This window comes from Gambusia affinis, linkage group LG02 (assembly GCF_019740435.1).
Source record: "Gambusia affinis linkage group LG02, SWU_Gaff_1.0, whole genome shotgun sequence".
In the NCBI taxonomy this organism is placed as follows: domain Eukaryota; kingdom Metazoa; phylum Chordata; class Actinopteri; order Cyprinodontiformes; family Poeciliidae; genus Gambusia; species Gambusia affinis.
Genome location: NC_057869.1, coordinates 32,180,466 through 32,199,718, shown reverse-complemented (window position 1 = coordinate 32,199,718; position 19,253 = coordinate 32,180,466). Strand labels below are relative to the sequence as shown.

The 19,253-nt window shown below is 38.4% G+C and overlaps 1 protein-coding gene across 1 annotated transcript; it reads right to left on the bottom strand.

Annotated features, from left to right (window-relative positions):
• Positions 1 to 313: 313 nt before the first annotated feature.
• On the bottom strand, positions 314 to 18,139 carry plekho2 (pleckstrin homology domain containing, family O member 2). Its single transcript, XM_044139553.1, has 7 exons — positions 17,811 to 18,139; positions 7,462 to 7,611; positions 7,225 to 7,347; positions 4,541 to 4,645; positions 3,599 to 3,697; positions 2,587 to 2,838; positions 314 to 2,460 (listed from the first exon to the last, which is right to left on the bottom strand). Exons 1-7 carry the CDS (start codon positions 17,817 to 17,819, stop codon positions 1,318 to 1,320), a joined length of 1,881 nt encoding a protein of 626 aa, XP_043995488.1. The 5' UTR covers positions 17,820 to 18,139; the 3' UTR covers positions 314 to 1,317.
• Positions 18,140 to 19,253: the final 1,114 nt, after the last annotated feature.

The window sequence follows — 19,253 nt, the reverse complement described above, 5'->3', positions numbered from 1 at the left end:
ACCACGCTGGTCCACTGACTCTTCACATCCTAATTCCAAATGGAAAAACACAAACAGCAAGTTGTCACATTTGGAACAGAGGATAGAAAGTTTGTAGTTCTAAAAGCAGAGCACAGGTATGTCTTACAGGACATGACAATAAGAGCAAATATTTAGGAGTCAAGTTAATGGTTTGTGATGCTACAACCTGAGCATCTTCACTCACTTTAAGCAGAAATCTATTTTATTTTTGTGCATGGGAAACAGTAACTAAAGACTGAAATTCAACTGACTGAATTTCACACAGAAAACTACAGTGCAGCTTTATTAAAGAACAAGACATAAGGAAAAATGCTTCTCCTTGTTTATTTCAGCATTATCAAGTTTTTTTAATCAGTGTACAAAACCATTATTAGAAAATATTCTTACATACATATGTTGAGACATATTTAAAATTGTTCTCTGGTTAAAAAAAAAGTACTTCATAATCTGTTTAGATTATGATGGAAGAAATTGTTCACAAATCAAAATTTTTATGAAGGACTAAACTGTAAAATGGGTTAAAGTGAGCTTTGCTCTGTGCAAAGTACAATACCAGTACAAAAATATATATTACTGTTAAAAACTGATCCCTTTATGTGAAGCAGAAACATCTTTATTGGCATTAATCATGTAGTTAGTCTGAACACTCCTGAGCTATATAGGTGCATTTAATTCCACTATCAAACAGTAAAACATATGCTGCAGAAAAATGACCAAGTATATACATCATACACTCCCTCAAAAAATTGTGTATGTATCTGAAAGAAAAGCTAAGGTTCCCAGAGGAAATCATAACATTTTTCTTAATTTGCTGTTAAAAGAAATCTTCTTTCCTTTCAGGTTATGATTTAACAAAACAAACTGAAGCAGTAAATGTGCAAAGAATTGTACTGTGTTGATTATAAGAAGCTGCATGTGATGCTCTGTCTGTTAAAAGTGAGATAGATTTGCCCACTAAAGGACTACTTCCTCCAACCTGACCTATGCTAGTTTACCAAACTGCATTCGGTAAAATACTAACACATCCAGTAAAAACCATCTTTAACTTGTTTTTTCCATAAGGGCATATTTATTTCATATCTAAGTAGACTGAATGAGTTTAACCCAACTTCAGAAGACTGTCAACCAATATTTGGCAGCAAAATAAACAGGTCAACCTCAGTTCCATAGAAAGACCAGTTTTATGCTCCCAAACCAACTTAATCCTTTTTAAATGCTTTGGGTGCGTTTGGGTTTACATGCTTTGACCAGAGAATAACTGTCCAACCAGTTAATTCCTAGTTGATTGTTACTTATTTACCAGCTCATCCTCTTCTTTGTAAGTTTCAATTTCTTGACCTCTCTGAGGACGCAGTCAGCCCTCTGGAGCTTCTCCAGAGCTTTAGCAAGCAGATCCTCTGGCATTACCTCAGCGTAACTTCTCTCCTGAGCCTGACTGAGGAGCTCACTCGTATTTTTCATCTCCAGAGCCACTTCGGTCTCAAGCTTTGTTACAGAACTTTGAAAGGGTAATATGCTCCCTTCATTTTCAGCTTTGCAGCTGGTTTTCAGCTGACCGGAGCCCAGGGAGTCGGACAATAGATCTCCGATTGATGCAGACTTGGCCTTGATTGATGATTTGAGAGGTTTCTGGAAAGGCTCTGAGCGCCGACAGGTAGTGTCATCTGGTTTAACCTGAAGACTGGCTGAAGGCCTTAAGTTAACAGAGATTTCTCTTTCATCTTCAGTGCCTTCCAACACATCCAGGCCAGCATGGCTTCCATGGAGAGCAGCTGTGGAAGCTGCCAGCGTATCTTCACTTACCGAGCCTTCACTCTCATCATCAGAGTGCTGACCACTGTCTACAGATTTCTCCTCTGCCTTCTTTTTCTTTTCTCCTGGCAGGTGGTGGAGAAGTGGACTCAGGTTGAGGGATTCAGTGAGTGGGTCATCTGTGCAGACAACTACTGAGGGGACTCTCTGCAGTGAAGCCTCCTCTTCTTGAAGAGAACGTGCTGAGGTATCAGAAGCAGTGGAGTGTGATCCCTTAGGCTGAGTGACAGTTGACAGGTCTTCTGCCAAAACTTTGGGTTTGTTAGAGGTCATTTTGGGTTCACCATTTTGGACAGTTTCCTCAGACTGGTCTAGCTCATCATTGATCATTGCTGTTTCGTCCTCACTTTGATCAGTAGCTGTATCTTGTGTCTGGTGTTTGGGCTCCATAATCATTTGCGAAGGCTTCATGTCCTTGGACGGTGGTGTTGGGGGGTGGTGGTTTGGTGATGTTGGTAACACTTCTACAGGGTTGTTCAATGACCCACCAGAGCTGGGCTTATTGGGAGGTGTTGGTGGTGGGTTTGTGCTTTTCTTATTATCTGTATTTTCATCTTGTAAAATTATCTCCCCAGCTGTAACACTGGGTTTAGATTCTTTTGATGGAGGCATTGGCGGTTTCACAACCTTGAAAAACATGAAATAGGCTTTATAGACCATTATATTCATTAAATTTACTTTGAGACAATTGTATGTAGTAGTATTATATGTATACATAGTATATAGTATTTCTGCATGAAAAGATGAACAAACCTTTTCTTCTTCATCTTGTTTATTAGACTCATTCTCAGGTACAACACTGGATTTAGCCTCTTTGATGGGAGGCATGGGAGGTTTGATGGCTTTCTTCTCCTCATTTGTCCACAACACTGATTGTTTCTCTGCAACAGCTGTTTCAGGACTTCCAGTACTGTCTGTTTGAGCAGTATTTGTCCCGTTAGGCATCACAGCATCCTCAAGATTAAGATCCAAACGCAGGAGACCATCGGAGGACACCTCTGCCACCTAGAGCAAAACACAATACAGGCTTTAAGAACACTGCAGATTCTAAACTATGTGCTATAAATATTTCCTATAAAGAGTGAAATATCAGGAGAAAATATCACATGGACAGGCAAATGAATACCTCAATGGATTCAGGAGCAGAGATAAATTTTTTTTATGGATTTAGTGTCCTTGTGAATTCAAAACATATAGTGGGCTGCACAGTGGCGCAGTTGGTAGTACTGTTGCCATACAGCAAGGAGGTCCTGGGTTCAATTACTGGCCTATTCTTTCTGCATGGAGTTTGCATGTTCTCCCTGTGCATGCATGGGTTCTCTCCAGGTACTCTGGCTTCCTCCCAGTCCAAAAACATGACTGTATAAATTCTCCTTAGGTGTGAGTGTGTGCATCCATGGTTGTTTGTCCTGTCTGCCTCTGTGTTGCCCTGCAATAGACTGGCAACCTGTCCAGGGTGTCCCTGCCTCTCACCAATTGACAGCTAAAGATAGGTACCAGCACTCCTCCCCATCCTATTGGGATTAGGGTGTAAGAAAATGCATGGGTGGATGGCATTTATGTCTTTGGTATATTCTCAGTATGTTAAATATCTATGTGCAGAATCAGGACCAAATCTTTTGGCAGAGACAGAATAATACACCTATGTGGTCCAAACAATCTTTTATTTATGTCTTATGATTCTAGAAAATACTGGAGAACAAGAACTTTTTTTTGCACTTTGATGAAAGAGTTAATCTTTACAATGCGAGTCCAAGATTCATACCTCTTTCATGTGGATCCTGGTTGGTGGGCGCCGGTTGCGGTTTCCTTGAGGTCTTGTTCGGGTAATATGCTCTAAATTACTGCTTTCATCAACTTTCACCTATGATAAACATACCAAATTCAAAATTTTTGAGGACAAATAGAAGGTAAATAAAAAGATATGTGAATAAGAGCAACAGAGAAGTGGAATAGTGAAGCAACAAGTTTATGGTGGATGAATTTAAGCAGCAGGGGTCAACGGAGCGGAAGAATATCGGGTAGTTAGGGTGGAGTGGATGGAGACAAAAGATTTGTGGCCGAAGAACTGGTGCAAGAACATTTTACTATAACAAAGCAAAAAACAAACAAACAAAAATCAACTAATAATGAAGTAATAACAATGTTAGCTTTTCTTTAGTAGTAGTAATGCTATATTATTTGATCAGTAATTTTAACATTATCTTCCTTTTTTATTTATCATATCAACAACACTAAAAGTATCTAAGTACCATAATGGACTCTTCTATTTCTCTTTTTTCTTTTCTCTATTATTGTTGTACACCCATTGGAAATGGGTGTACAACATGTGATTTTATATATCACAATATATAAAATCACATGTTGTAAAAAAGAACATTTTTCTATGTAGTTATGATTAGGAGAGTGTAGTCTTCTTTCTGTTTCTAACCAACAGAAAGAAGGCAGAAGTGGAGATGCTTTGGTGACAAAATGAACAGGATTAGAAATGATGTGAGCGACCGCTCAGTTGGAGCAGCTTGATAGGCAAGTTAGAGATGACTGGGCAACAGATGAAGAAGATAGTTTTTATGGAGTAGTTGAGAAGGATATGCATCCATCACCTGTGATTGTGGATAAGTGGAGATGGTGACAGATTGTTAAGAGGTGAAGCTAAAAGATAAAGATGGAAGTAAATAAGCATCCCTCACAAGAGATTTCTGTTTACCTCATCAAAGACTTTGTTTTTAGCTCGGCTGATGCAATCACTGAGTGCTTTGATCCAGGCCTCCTTCTCCTCTACAGTCTGAGTCTGGAACTTCACATCATGGATCTGCCAGTGGCATAAAGCAGGCACCTCTTTACATTTAATTCCAAAGCTATTCCACTGTTTCTTAGAAGGGGAATTGGAACTGCATAGCAGCATGGTGCAAGGAACACACTGCTGCAGCTGGGACGCTTCCAGGAGGGTTTCTACTGCCACCATTCAGCCCCACAGCACAGAAGGGTTACCCTGGAGAAAGGTACAGGCAGCCAAGTAGCTCTTCACATCCTGATCATTCAGAAGAAACAACAGCAACCTTGGTTGCATTCACTCACTTTCAGTATTCTAGCAAGAACACAAATGAGACAACCAGCTGTATTAAGTTTGATATTTGCCAATTTTGCGTCTTCATCTGGCGAGCAGGTAACCTAGCAGTCATTAGGAACTACATACTGGCATCATTAATTTGTGAAAAATGCATTTTCAGCAGCCTCTATCCACAACAACTGTTTTTTATTGATCATAAGCTAATTCAGGTTGATACAATTTACATTTATTTGAGGTAACAGACAATATGGAGCTGCCCATTGGGTCAGACTAGCAGCAACACACACTCTGATTGTGTCAATCAGATATTCAGCTAAGTTTGGATTGTGGGGTCCAGCCATGGGATGAAATATGGACTGAACTACACAGAAAACAAACAAGACTGATAAAAACAAACCAACTCTGGATCCTAGAATGGTCAGTATATAAACCCCTTTTCATGAAGGAGGAATCACATGAAGGATGATGTCATATGTGATGTCTTTCTCTTTGCCTGCAGCTCTCCACCGGCTGCACTGGGAGGACACACCCAGAATATCTTGATCTTGCTGGCTGAGTAAAAACACTGCAGTTTCAAAGGAAAAACACTGGCTGTGTAAAACCAGATGAATCTTGGCAGAAAATATTTTCTGAGAAAAGACAGGTTGTCTCTAATCCCAAAAGACTTTTCCTTCCACTGCCTGAAGAAAATGCCATGTGAAGAGTTCATGAGAAGCTACTGATCTCAATGTGCTCCTATTTGTCACAAGGGTTCACTGTAAGACGTTGTGTCTGGGCAGAGAATATTAGTTTAGGATAAAATGGGTTATTGTTTCATTGTGTTTTGCTATGTTTTGATATTGAAGCTGTATCTCCAGGTGTAGCTCAGGCTGCCGGTGTTTCTAGCTTTAGCTCAGCGATTGGCTTGGCAACAGATAATTCAGTAATGTCAGATTGTTCCATTTTATCTGTGCTTTCCCTTCCTCTCTTCTCAACCTGCATTAACAAACAGTTAATAGATCAATTAAATGTTGATTTGTTAAACGTTTTCTCAAACTTCTTAAAACGTCAGTGAGGAGGAAAATACTCTCCAAACCATATGTAGTGCAATATACAATAAAGAAGAGAACAATCTGACAACAGGGATGAACAATGGTTATCGTAAAGACAAAAGGAAATTAATTAATTAATTCAAAATGAAACATTCATAGGTTTGAACATCTTTCTAGATTTATTTTGCCTATTTCCAATAGGGTGAAAATAAAATTTGGTGAATTTTCAAAATAATAAAATTTGGTGAATTTTCAAAATAATATAATTAAATGACTTTTAAACACAGAGACACAGAGTTAGAGGTGACCTAGATGTTGTTGATTAGATGAGAATAAATGTATTTTCTTTAAAGACTAAACTCTACCTTGGGGCAAAAGAACTGACTTAGACTTGGAAGAAATGACGCGTCATATTGTATACAGCCAGTAATAATTGAACATTTGAATATGTTGAATGATTCAGATGTTCAATAATTTATTGTAACACTATATCTTTAAGTTATAAATCATTTATAACTTAAATGATTTATAGAACTGCGACAGACTGGCGACCTGTCCAGGCTGTACCCCGCCTCTCACCTGGAACTTTAGCTGGGGATAGGCACCAGCAACCCTCCCGACCCCATTAGGGACAAAGCGTGTATAGAAAATGGATGGATGGATGGATGATTTATAGAAAATATTCTCTGTTTATATCTTTTTTAAGACATTAATACTTTACATCTTTAATTTAATTAAATAAAATGTTGAACAATGTCATAATTTATAAACTGTTGCAGTTATTACAATTGTCTCATCCATTTTAAATCTCAATACGTCATTGTTGTTTCTGTCTGGTAGTTGACTGTTATTGTTCCAACAGTCAACAATCAGCTGACTGATGATGCTTCAGTTCGTCACCATTCTAGATACAGTAAATACCGTGAACCAATGCAGATCGTTATCAACTATTGGTGAAGAGGCCTACACAACATTGAAGCAACACTGAAGCAGTTGCAGAAATTTGACAACAATTCTATGTGTTCTTAATATGTCTGGTCTGAGGACAAGTTGCTTGATAGAATCAGTTTCTTTAAAAGTAAATATGGAGGCACCACCAAGATCTCCTCACCTACATTTTTGGAACAGAATTCAAACTGGATGCTTTAAATATGCCACACCCAATGAAAATGGCCTACACAACTTGCTACACACTGCAAGAACTTATTACCATGGTAACTGGTGCTCTGAATAAGTAAATGAATCGTTCTTTCTTCCATTGACATCCTTTTAAAGTGTGTCTTAGCTCACCTTGTTTCCAGACTTTGGAGACCGTATCAGAACCAGTCTCTGCTTCTTCTTGAAGGGACTCTTCAATTCATGACATGTTTCATAGTTTTCCAAGTCCAGCCGCTCCAGGCAATTCTGCAGATCCTGGAACACACAGTAAAGTTCTGTATGGCCCAATCTGGAGCAGGGTCACTCAAAGCATAATAAAATCTTCGGGGTCATGTGACAACATTGAAGCAGGCCACTGCTGTATTGTACCTCATTTTCATACACCACAACCTCGGTCTTCTCCACATGGAGGTAGCGGTCCTTGTAGCTCGTCAGCAGGCGGCCATGGGCCTTCTTCACCCAACCAGCCTTACTCAGGAACTTAGGCTTATTTTGCTGGGCAGTGTCCTCCTTTGTACCCTGCAATGATACAGAGGAAGGAAGTCACACTTACACGTCAGATGACTAGCAGAGTGCAAATGCAGCTAAACATAGAGGCAGATCACACTCTATTCCACACTGTGACTAAAGAGCTGAATATTTCACGATTAAATCAACCTCTTACAACTGCATTTTTAGTTTGCTCCAGATCTTAAGCAAGAACCTCTTGGATTTCCTGGACCCATCCTGAAGGATCTGCATGTTGGAAAATGGAAACTATTATTTAAAACCATTGTTGATACACCTGGGACATTGAGTTACAGTTAAACTCAGATTAATGCCAAAAATGTATTAGCAAAACTGTTTAAGACTGTTTATGTCAATTATGACTGCAGATGCAAACAACAAAGTTATGGAGTAAATGACTTCAGATCTGGACATGTGACGTGATTTATATGAACATATATAATATATGAACACTGTAATGAACAGTGTCTTTTTGAAATGATAAATAGATAAATGCACAGTGCATTTATGTTTTAAATCATTCACCTTCCAGTGAATTCATCGTAAATTCACTGGAATTTCACTGGAATCTGCAGTTCGCACTGAAGCTGTTGCGAACTTTTAATGGAGCCACGGTAAAAATTCACAGCAATTCCAGTAAAATTCCACTGCAATTCCAGTGGAATTTCACTGTCGATTCCACTGAACTTCTACTATTCTACTCCAGTAAAAGTTCACTGCAGATTCCGGTGAAATTCCAGTGAACTTTTACTGGAATTGCAGTGAAATTCCAGTGAACTTTTACTGGAATTGCAGTGAAATTCCAGTGACTTTTCACTGGAATTGCAGTGAAATTTTCCTTTGGCTCTAGTAAAAGTTCACTGTAATTCCAGTGGAATTTTACTGGAATTATGGTGATTTTTTACTGGAATTGCAGTGAAGTCACCAAAAGTGTTTCACTGTACAGATTGTTTGTAGTATGTTTTGTTGCCATCTGATGTGTGAAATACACTTCAGTAGAGTTTGAAAACAACTCCACTGTAGCTTTAGCTTTATATCTCCATCTATGTTTACACCACTATCTAAGTCTTCCGGTCAAATGAGCTATGGTGTAGATTAGATATTACAGTGAGTTATGAGATGGGCTTGAAATTTTGAAAGGTTCTGGGAACCATATTTAAACAGTTTAGGACTCACCCTGATCCTGGGACTTTCATGCTGAAGCACAAAGGAGAAACAGAACAGACAGAATGTAGACTGGTGAACTGAGCCTCTGAGCTGGCTGACCAACAGCGACCCTCAATGCTGGAAGTATGAGGAAGCAAAGAGCTCTCTGACCAGAGCATTGGGTCATATAACAGGTAGATAAAGATTTTCTGCATTTCTAATTCAATTTAATTTAGTGCAGTTATTTTATATCTGTAATTCCTATTCTAGTCACACACTCCTTCTCTTTGATGACTACACCACCAGTAGGTGCAGATGTCTGCGAATCTTCAGACTTTGCTTCTCCTTTAGGAGCTTCCAAAGGGTATATATCTTTTTGGCATTAGGTGATAGGTCGTCTTATAATTTTCCACTTTTACTGTAAGTGTGAGTGTTCCTCAGCGTGGTGAACAGCAGTGAAGCCGCTGCAGAGAGAGACACCAAGCAGGGAGGAGAGGCATCCCAAAATCAGAGCTGGAGGATCCAGAAGAGCCTCCGGTCAGTAAGGAAGGACACTGCATCAGTCCTGGGCATGCTGACAATGCATCGTACTGAGTCAACATAGCAAACACAGTGGTGCAGAACAGCAACCATTAGTCAAACTCTGATTGATTACCAAAACTCTTCAGAGTGATATCACACATCACATTTCTGGTCGAACACAGGAAGTCCATTCTGCGCTCAAGCATTAACCAACCTCTAGATATACAGCCAGCCACAGATATTTTTCTGTTTTTCCTGTGGTGTTGTGGTGAGCAATAAAATGAGCGCTGAAGCAGTTGTGCAGTGAAACTGTGAAGCAAATCCAACTGGTGTAATCCGTTCTAGGGTTCAGCAGAAGACGTGTTTCTAATGAAGGTTTAGGTCAGCGAACATCTGGAGCGCATTGATCCTCTGCTGACCTGCCCAGCTCACTGCAGCAGACTCTCCTCCAGAATGCCTTGAAGTGTTGAGAAGCCTCACCAGTAATACTGGTAAAATATTAACATCATGTGGAACACAAGCTGCTGGTCATCCAGAAGTTTTGACAATTTCTGCCAGACAAAAGCTTCAGATGCAGTAAAAACTGAAAATAAATAATGTCAACAAAGCGTTTTAAATTTATGGGTATGTAGGTTACATCAAGAACCAGATTTTACAACAATCTACTATTTTAGATACACAAAAACATGGCAAAATGAGATTGCAGTTAATGGCAAATAACCAGAAATAGAGTGTCTATCCATTCATAATTTTCTATAAACTAACCCTACACTTAAAAATGTGTTGGTTTTCAACCCATTTTCTGTTATTATCAAGTTCACACATCTGGTGTTGTTTTATTTCAATAAGTGGACACAGAATGTCTTAAACCATTGACCAATCACTTCTTGGATGTCTGTTTGTAGATGAGGATCTGCAGAATAATACAAAGCTGGTGGATGTATTACACTTGCCACTCGGTGTCCATCATGACATAGATTGGACCTCCAGCAGGAACAGAGGGAGGGTACCACCTGGACCAGCCTATTACAGCTCAACATAGAAATAAACGGCAGAAATCTGACCAATTAACCCAAAATGACAGTAACAGAACCCATGCATGAACAAAAAAAACATGCAAACCCTGAGAGAGTCAGGTAGGATTTAAACACTAGACCTATATGTTACAGCACTGTTCCAGTGACTGCATATTTTAGTAGAAAGACAATAGAAAATGTATAAAGTGGAAATATGCTAAACTTAATCTTTTATATTGACTTCCTGTTTTGTAGAGATGTTACTGTTCATCTTTCAGCTCAACTTCCTGCTTTGTGTCAGTGATGTGTATTGTGTATCAATGTAGCCAAATGTTCAGCAATAAAAACTAAACAATCCAGAGAGAAATAACATGGCTCCCAATCAGAGAAAAGACACTGAGGTCACCAGAAATGATGCTCGACCCACACACAATCTAAAAAATAGAATGCATCATAAAAAATTTCCCTTTCATTCGCAATGAAACTGTGTGCGTGTGTGTGTGTGGGGGCGTGTGTGTGAGATATGGCCTCAGCCTCTTCCTGACCAGTAAAATTGTGTGACGTGGTTAAATATTCAAAGCAAAAGCACTAACCTCATCAGATGGTTGGTGTTGTGGTTTGTCATAGATCAACTAGTCAGGAAGGAAATCTATTTTCGGAACAGTGCAACATCAGTGAAGAAACATTTACGAAGCGCAACGGTGCACTGTGGGCCCTGATCCTCCCTCCAAACATCCCGGTAAAGGCTGCAGTTCTTTAGTCACCTGACTGAGATGTGAAGTGAATGTAATGATGGGATGAATGAGGCTAGATGATGGCCTGGTTGTGTTGGTGACAGATAGAGACCCTTTCAGTCAGCTAATGGGAACCAGCACAAACTGTCTAAATGACAAACAGTAGCATGTCCAGTCAACAGTTGCAAATTAAATAATTACATTTACATTATATTTACTCAGTTACACTTTTGTGAGTAAGTTTTGGGGAAAAATTAACTTTTAGGAGTATTGTTACTATGATGTACTTATCATTTCTACTTAAGTTAAATTATTATGAAGTGTCGCTACTTTTACTTGAGTAAAATTATCCAACTGTGAGTAACTTCACTGAATAAAAAACAAGCTTGTTCTAACCAAAGGTTCACCTGACAGATACACACCTGCAGGTTTTGTTAGTTTTTCTTCTTTCTTTTTTTTTAAAGAAATGGATTTGGAAAAATATTTCTTTTGCATAATTTTATTATTTTGTAATTATTTAAATTAATTATTTGTATTTCTGTCTTTAAAACACCAAATTTCCCACATAATTTTGCTCTATCTGAGGATGTATTTTTTTAAACATTAAATAAATGATGTGTTGATCATTTACTCAGTACTTGAGTTGACTATTTGCCAAATATGTTTTTTTTTACTCTTACATCAGTAATTACTTAAAGTAAAAATATGCTGAAGTAGTGCCACTCTTACTTGAGTATAATCTTTGGGTCTTTTACTCTCCTATGCCAGTCAGAGTAAGTCTGACAACATAGGTAACTTTTTAACCATATTTAGCTGTTTTTCTGATGCCATAACCATTTTGAAGGTACATGGAAGCACCAGGCGGTGGGAGACAGCATGCACGGCCGAGTCTTCGTGAGCACATCAGATATTCTGTAACTCATCCAAGGTGGTTTAGCGGTGGTGAAGGGGTGTGGGAAGGTTGGTGAAGTGACTGTCAAACGACCTTGAGGTTATCAATGCAGGAATCCAACAAAGCAACAACAAGCTCACAGAAACCCTCCACTGAGCTTCTTTTCAGACTCAAACTTCATGACAGACAAACAGGAAAGAGAACAGAGGTGTCAAAGGTCAGCACAATGCTGAGTTCATCAGGAACATGAAAACCAGTGGATGACATCATAACCACTGGCTTCAGTTACTGTAGCAGAAAGAGAACCACCAGAAGCTGACTGGATCAAATTCAATCATATTCCAAAACATTGTCTTAATAATCCCTGAGGTTCTTCAGAGAGGTTCTGGGTTCGGTTCTGTCCTCAGAGCACTAGGTTTTCAGCTGAGACTGCACTGAAAAAAGCACAAAAACACACCAAATACTTTTGGTCTAGAATCTGGTGCAAATATCATAGTGCACGTAAAATAAGAAAAATTTACTTACAAGTAACTTTTCTGCAAAAAGAAAAAAAAAAGAGTTGTAGTTCTGCTAGCAGATTCCACATTTTTACTTAAAATATGTTCCTATGTTATAACTGTATTAATCTGCCAGTGGAACTAGAACAATTTCCTTTTAGAAATTTTAAGGAATTGTTGACTTAAACCAGCAAGAGTTGTTTTTAGTCAACAGCAAGGAACTTTTAGAAGTAACGGTCTTGCTGGAACATTACTTGTAAGTTATTTCAGTCTTATTTCAGATATTTACTCAAAAATTTCAACAAAAATACTTGGATCTCCAGTAGCAGTCAGCCTTCCAACGAATATGAAGAGCGTCTAATTGAAGACTGTTGCAGTATGACAGTCTAGTGACCTTCATGTCATGCAAGCAGCTAGGTTCCCTGCCAACAGAGGCAATATATTCCACAGTAACATCTCCTGGATGACATCATCAGTTGTTGACAGCTCTGGATGGAAGAGTCCTGCTCTGCTTCCATGAAGCCTCCTTTTCAGTTCCTCTGAGATTTGGGATTAGCGTTCAGGAAAGATTTAAGATTGTGAAAGGCTAATAAGCTTCTCCAGTTGAAAAAAAAACATGCTCTGTTGCCATGGTTATGCATCATAAAATTCACCAAGAATAAAAAAAACGGAAAAGCAAAAATCCTTCCAGCTGTACAGGACCCAGAAGGAATAAGTGTCCTAACAACAACTCCTCAGCCAAAACCTATGAACTAAAGTCTTGAAGAAGAACAAATCCAAGTGAACGGTAACAAAGACTAACATGCTGCCCATATGAGCAATGCCATTCAAAATCTAGAAAATGTTTTATAAACTCCTTTCAACATGACATCACACATGCAAGATCCCGCCACCATCACACTGCTGGAGGGCAAAAGTTGATAGCTGACAATGATTAGTTGGTTTTAGCTGTTAAGTTGTCAATATGCATAATATATAAAAGAGAATGAGACTCAGTGCTAATAATTAAAGACAACTAGATAACTAGGTCAGAAAAAACTTTTTCTTTTAAGAAAGCAATTAGCGAGGGAGACAGTGGGCCAGTCCTTTGACTTTGACAACTGTAACATGTAGATGTGATGTGGAATTCGGTGTGTTTTGGTACAGTTAAAAAATAAAAAAAACACACATATCAACTCTGACAGATCATCAGTAGAGCAGATGTTTAAATTAGCTAATCCACTACCGCTGTGTTAATTAGCTAATAGCACCAATCACTTATTAATAATCACAAAATAAACATTAAGTCTAAAAACATATTACTGCAATGGACTGAATGGTCCATTCTTTGTGTGGGAAATGTTTGTGTGTTTTGTGGTGTTTAGTTGCTATAGCAACAAGACGGCGTGTAACGTAGCCAACACAGAAAGCAAGAAAAAAGAAGAATACGAATGATTTTGGATAATTCTTCAACAGTTGAAATGTTGACGAACTTCTGGTGAAGAACCTTTTGATGTGACGCACTGCCTGAATTAATAATAGCTACATCTCCAGGTTTTATTTAGTTAACTGAATTGTTCCACCACAGCAGAGCGGCTATGGATGGCATGTAAAAGCACAGTCTTTTGCCCTCCATTGTTGTGTACACACGCAAAATTTCCAGATTTAAACATTAACATGCAAGTGGTCAGTATTATTCAGTCAAAACGCAAGTATTTATTTTTAATGAGTGACTTAGCAAAATGTGTTATAAAATATTGTGAGGCTCCTTTTGGTTCTAAATCAACTATTACAACATATTGCTTTTACAAACAATAATATAAGCACAAATAAATAAAAACAGAACTTTCCATTGTCAGAGTTTAATAATAAATATTTTTGTTGACTTGGCCAAATATTTATAGATAAGTAAGCACTGGGGCAGAAAGCAACATGTTGGTTTCACCAATGCTCCGTAAAAACACATCTAAGAAACACTTCTTAAAAAGATCTTGTCTCTGTGTGCTTCAACTTTTGGAGGTTGGAAAAGGTATTATGTGCAGGACTAGCATTAACTGTCTCACTGGTGATTTTATTTAAAGGTGTTTTTCATAATGTATTTTCCCCCACTGGATGAGAGCATTGTAATTAAAGGTTTAGATGACACGTTTTTCAGTGTCTGATTATTCGACAGCAATCCAAAACCTATTTCTTTTAGTATTTTGTACTTTCTAACAAATCTTTACCAGGAGATCTGCGTTTTCAGCATTTGAGCTGCTGATCACTGTTCAGAAATTATCAAGGGACATTTGTATCACTAATTAACTAGTGTATTCATACACCAGTTTAACTCTCCATTAACTAAACATTACGGGAACTAAAGCATTCCTCGTCTGCACCATTCAACCCAGGACTAGAATCAGAGACTCTGACACAGATCTTTCATGTTGCTCATCCTCTTGTTTTTCCCAGAAACTGGAAGCAGAGTCTCAGTCAGACCTCTTGCACACACACTTCCATTGTGCGGTAGAGGCTGATCCCAAGAGAGGGTTAATTGTTTTCTGGCCAACACATAGAGTGGCAGTCTGTTGGCTCTTTTCTAACGAGTGAGGCAGACACGTCACACCATGCACTGCAGGTCAGCGCGCTGCAGAGACGAGACAAAGAGCAGCCTGGAAGGGTCGCATCGCCTTTGGTGGGAAAAGATAAAGTAGAGTTGGGGGAAAGAGAATCACCACAGTGATCACTTAGAACTTGCCACATTCCAAAGATCAATTAACTGTTATGGAGACATGCACTGAATGAATAGTCCAACATTCAAACCGTAACAATCTCAAAGTGAGAAGCCAAGATATATTAATAAATGTGTGAGAACTTCTGGGTAAAACACACTTCCAACTCAATGTTCCTCTTCTTCAGAACCAACATACCTGTCACTAGTTCCTTTTCACACAGTTTCAATTCAGGCTCATTGTGAGTAGTCAAATATCAAATCAAGCGAAGGTTTGGACTTTGAATTGCTAATTTTAGTTTCATTCTGTTTGGAATGCGTTGTGGATTTTTGATTATTATCCAGCTGTCAACCCAGTTTGGGCTGAATTTCAGCTGTTAGGTTCTGTTTCTGCACAAACAGGCCCAGATAATCAGCCCTCCACCTCTATGCTTCACACAGTGTTTTTACTGATGTGCATTGTCTGCCTACTCTGGTACCGTCTGTCCAACAGTTATTGTGTTCAGCATGCCATGTGTCTCAGTGCTGCTGTCATGTTCTTTTTAAAGAGACCGGACCAGAAATATGGGTTCAGGCTTTTTCTGATCCTATCTTGAACTTTGTTAAGTTCAAGATACATGTAATGTTAATTATGTAATGTAATTAACTCTCAGGTTCCCTCTGGCTGTGGGAACCTCTCAGAGGGAACCTCAAGGTTTTTTTAAAATCATTTCTTTAACTTTTCTAGAACAGCTGCTCCTGGGAAGATTTGTAGCTGTCTTGAATGTTTCCAACTTGTAAGTAATCTTCCTGATATTAGAATATAAAACTCAAAAATGTTTGGAAATGGCTTTATAGTTTTTCTCAGAATGAAGGGCAGCCTTTCAAAATGTTGTGTCTACTCCTCTGTGCTCAAGCTGTTCAAACGTTTTACCACAGAGACCAAAGCTGTGAAGCAAAAGGGCTTTTTTTTTTTGCATTTTTTATGTATTAAAGGACAAAACCAATTTTACTCTAATATTTTTTTATTTTCTTACCTGCTCAACAATAAGCTAAATAAGCAATATTTAAGAATATATGTCAAGTCTTAAGATTTACAGAATCAGAAAGTTTTAGAAAAAGACAAACATTTATTTTCTTTATTTACCTGTTTTTTCTCAGGGAAATAAACTTGCTTTATTTTTGCCAAGTTTATTAGTTGCTTGAGCCCAAGTAACTGAATGTTTGTGGTTTTATTTAATATATTAAACTGAAAGTAAAAGCTAGGGTTAATAGATGAATAGCTTTTGTTTTTATTTTAGGAACGTCTTAATTACAAGTATTTTGGTTTCAAAATACCGGGCCTTATTTAAAATTTCACCCCAATTAAAAATAAAGGTATGTCTGTCACCTCGCTGTAGAGCACCAAATCTTAGCTATTCTTGAATTGTTCTCAATAGAACTGTCATTCTGAGGACCACAAATAACCCCTTAAGCACACTTTGGACACACCTGCTCTAAATAGAACATCTCCTCTTATAGAGGTCTACTACTGATCATTTGATCAGTTCATCAGAACAAAATGCTGGTGTCACATTAGGGTGGGGCTAGTTTTCCCAGTTTTCTTCCTGGTATTTTTTATTTCTGTTAAATGGCTTTTAAGCTACAAGATAAAATGCTACTGTCACCATTCAGTCCTTGTTAGCACAGCAGTGTGAATTACAGAGATAGTTGCTCAATAAAAAATGTGCCTGGGTTTGAATGTGGGAGCTCCATGCTATTGGAGTTGATTTCTGTCTGTACTTTTCATCTCAGGGTGTGGTTCTGCACATGAAAGTGGATGAAATCAGCCCCCTGCGTATGCTAAATGAATCTAGTACGTCTCTGCGCGACTTCCCGTTTTTAATAAATTGCTTCCTCAAAATGTCATGTTACTGTGTGGCCTGCAGCTCATCAGTTTCTATTCAACAGAACAAACCCATAAGTTATCTGCTCTTCTGCAGATATCGTCCAAAAACACTTTAAATCTCAGTTTTAATAAAACACGGAACATAATTTAAAAACTTGTCCAACTCTTCCGGCTATATGTGCTTATCATCACGGTGTCTGATGAAAGGTAGTCTAGGAAGTATTTGGCACCAACTTTAACCGAGTTTCCCCATCTTGTGCAGGAACAGAACTTCCCCAAAGTTCACCTGATGAAATAAATATTTGGGCTTTGAAAATGGCAGTTTGCATGCCAACTCGCTCGGAGTTTAACTCAAGCCGAAAGTGCTACAGTCCTCTGAGTTAAAAAAGATTGTAGTTTCTGATCCAGGTGTTCAGTTTTCCCATTCTCACACGGCGACACAGTAAAAATGCTCCCTTTTTAAAAGGACAATCCTCCGATCCTGCTGCCTGTCTGGACGTTTACCAGCGAACTGATGCAACAGGTTGACAGGTGGGCAGCTCCCTCTGTGGCACAAAGTGAGTCTGTTTAAATAAAGGAAACAGCCAACTGCAAACAACACTGGGATATATGGTACCTATTAGAATTCACTTCTCTGGGCCCCAACTTTACAGCTATAAGTTGGTCGCGCCCTGATGTGTGTGGGTGTGCGTGCATGTGCGTGTGTATGCGTGCATTTAACTTTTGAGGTGTCTATCATCCCAACACAAATTCGTTCAAATCTCTCCAAAGTACGTCAAAGTCTCAGTCCGGATGATTACACGCAAAAGCAGCGAAAACAATACATGGCAGAGGAGGCGAGTACTCACATCTTCCATGATAAAGCAGCAGGGTCCGTTATGTGGCTGTAGACTAGCCCAAAAATCACACGACGTCGCTCTCAGTGTCCTCTTCAGAAACGCTGTGAAAAGGTTGCCTGCTGGTGAGCAGCTGACACATTTCCAGCAGTAGTCGTAAATGCTGAAAAGAGGGAACTGTGCAGTCTATGACACCAATGGTCGCTTCGTTTTCCTCTTTTGCCTCGGAGAAAAAAAGTTTCAAGAAAGAAGTTTGGTTTCCGGTTCAAGTCCCGTTTTTACGCTCGTGAATCTGTGAGGAGGGGCAACATGGCCAGCAGCCTGTATCTGGTTGCTAGGGCACCCCGTTCCATCGCAGCACGACTTTCTCATCTACATGAACGACGGCTTGATTGTTTTTAATAACAGCCATAACAACAGCACCAACCACCAGGAACTTTCTAGAAAACACTCCTCTCAAAAATAGCCTACTAGAAGTGAGCATTCTAGCTAAAGGTTTTATTTATTTATTTATTTATTTACTTATTTACTTATTTATTTATAGAAGTTTGTATTTTAATAGTATCTATAAGATGAAGATAATATAGAAGATAATAATATAAGATGAGATGCCATTGGCTCTGGTTTAATTAACTTCCTGATAGGAGTGACTGGCATTGACATAAAAAAAAATGATAGTTACTTAACCGATCAGTTATTCCGTTTAAACACATGCAGCTTTTACATATGACAGAAACCAGCATGTGCTAACCAGGTGTTTTTGTCCTTTTCATAAATGGAACAAAATGCAGATTAAAAAAACAAAGCTTGAAAGCAACCAAGTAATGTGAGCTAAAATTATTTGATTACTTCATGGACTGTAAAAATAAGATTAATGAAAAATGCTTTTTGTGTCTTCTGATCTGTTGGTTAAAAAGCGTCCGATTTATTTTATAACTCCTAGGACAAATATGAACAAATCCATCCTAGTTGAATTTAACAGCTTATGGATTTGTCTTAATATACCGTGTTTGGTTTTCAGCTCCAAAAATGGGTTAAAGTGAATAATATGCAAAAGTGTATGTGAGATGAGTAGAATAACCATTAACCTGGAATTACATATTTATTTTTAATTTAACAGATAAATGGGCCACAACTTTTGTCAGTTGATCAGAAACAAAACTGAACTTATTATGTTTGGAATTAAAGAGGAACAATGTACAGTTAATGCACAACTTCAGTTATTACCACTTTAATGTTCCTTAACAATCTGATTAAATGATTAGCTTCAAAAACTACTCTACAATGGCTGTGACTCATCCTGAGAAAAAAAAACATCACTCTCTCCAACATGTTTGTTTTTCACTCTATGAAGATATTCCAGAAATCTTATTTAAGCAACAGTAGCAACTCTTCATAATAATATTACTCAAGTAAAACAAACAAACCAACATAAAAGAAAAAACATGATGCAGA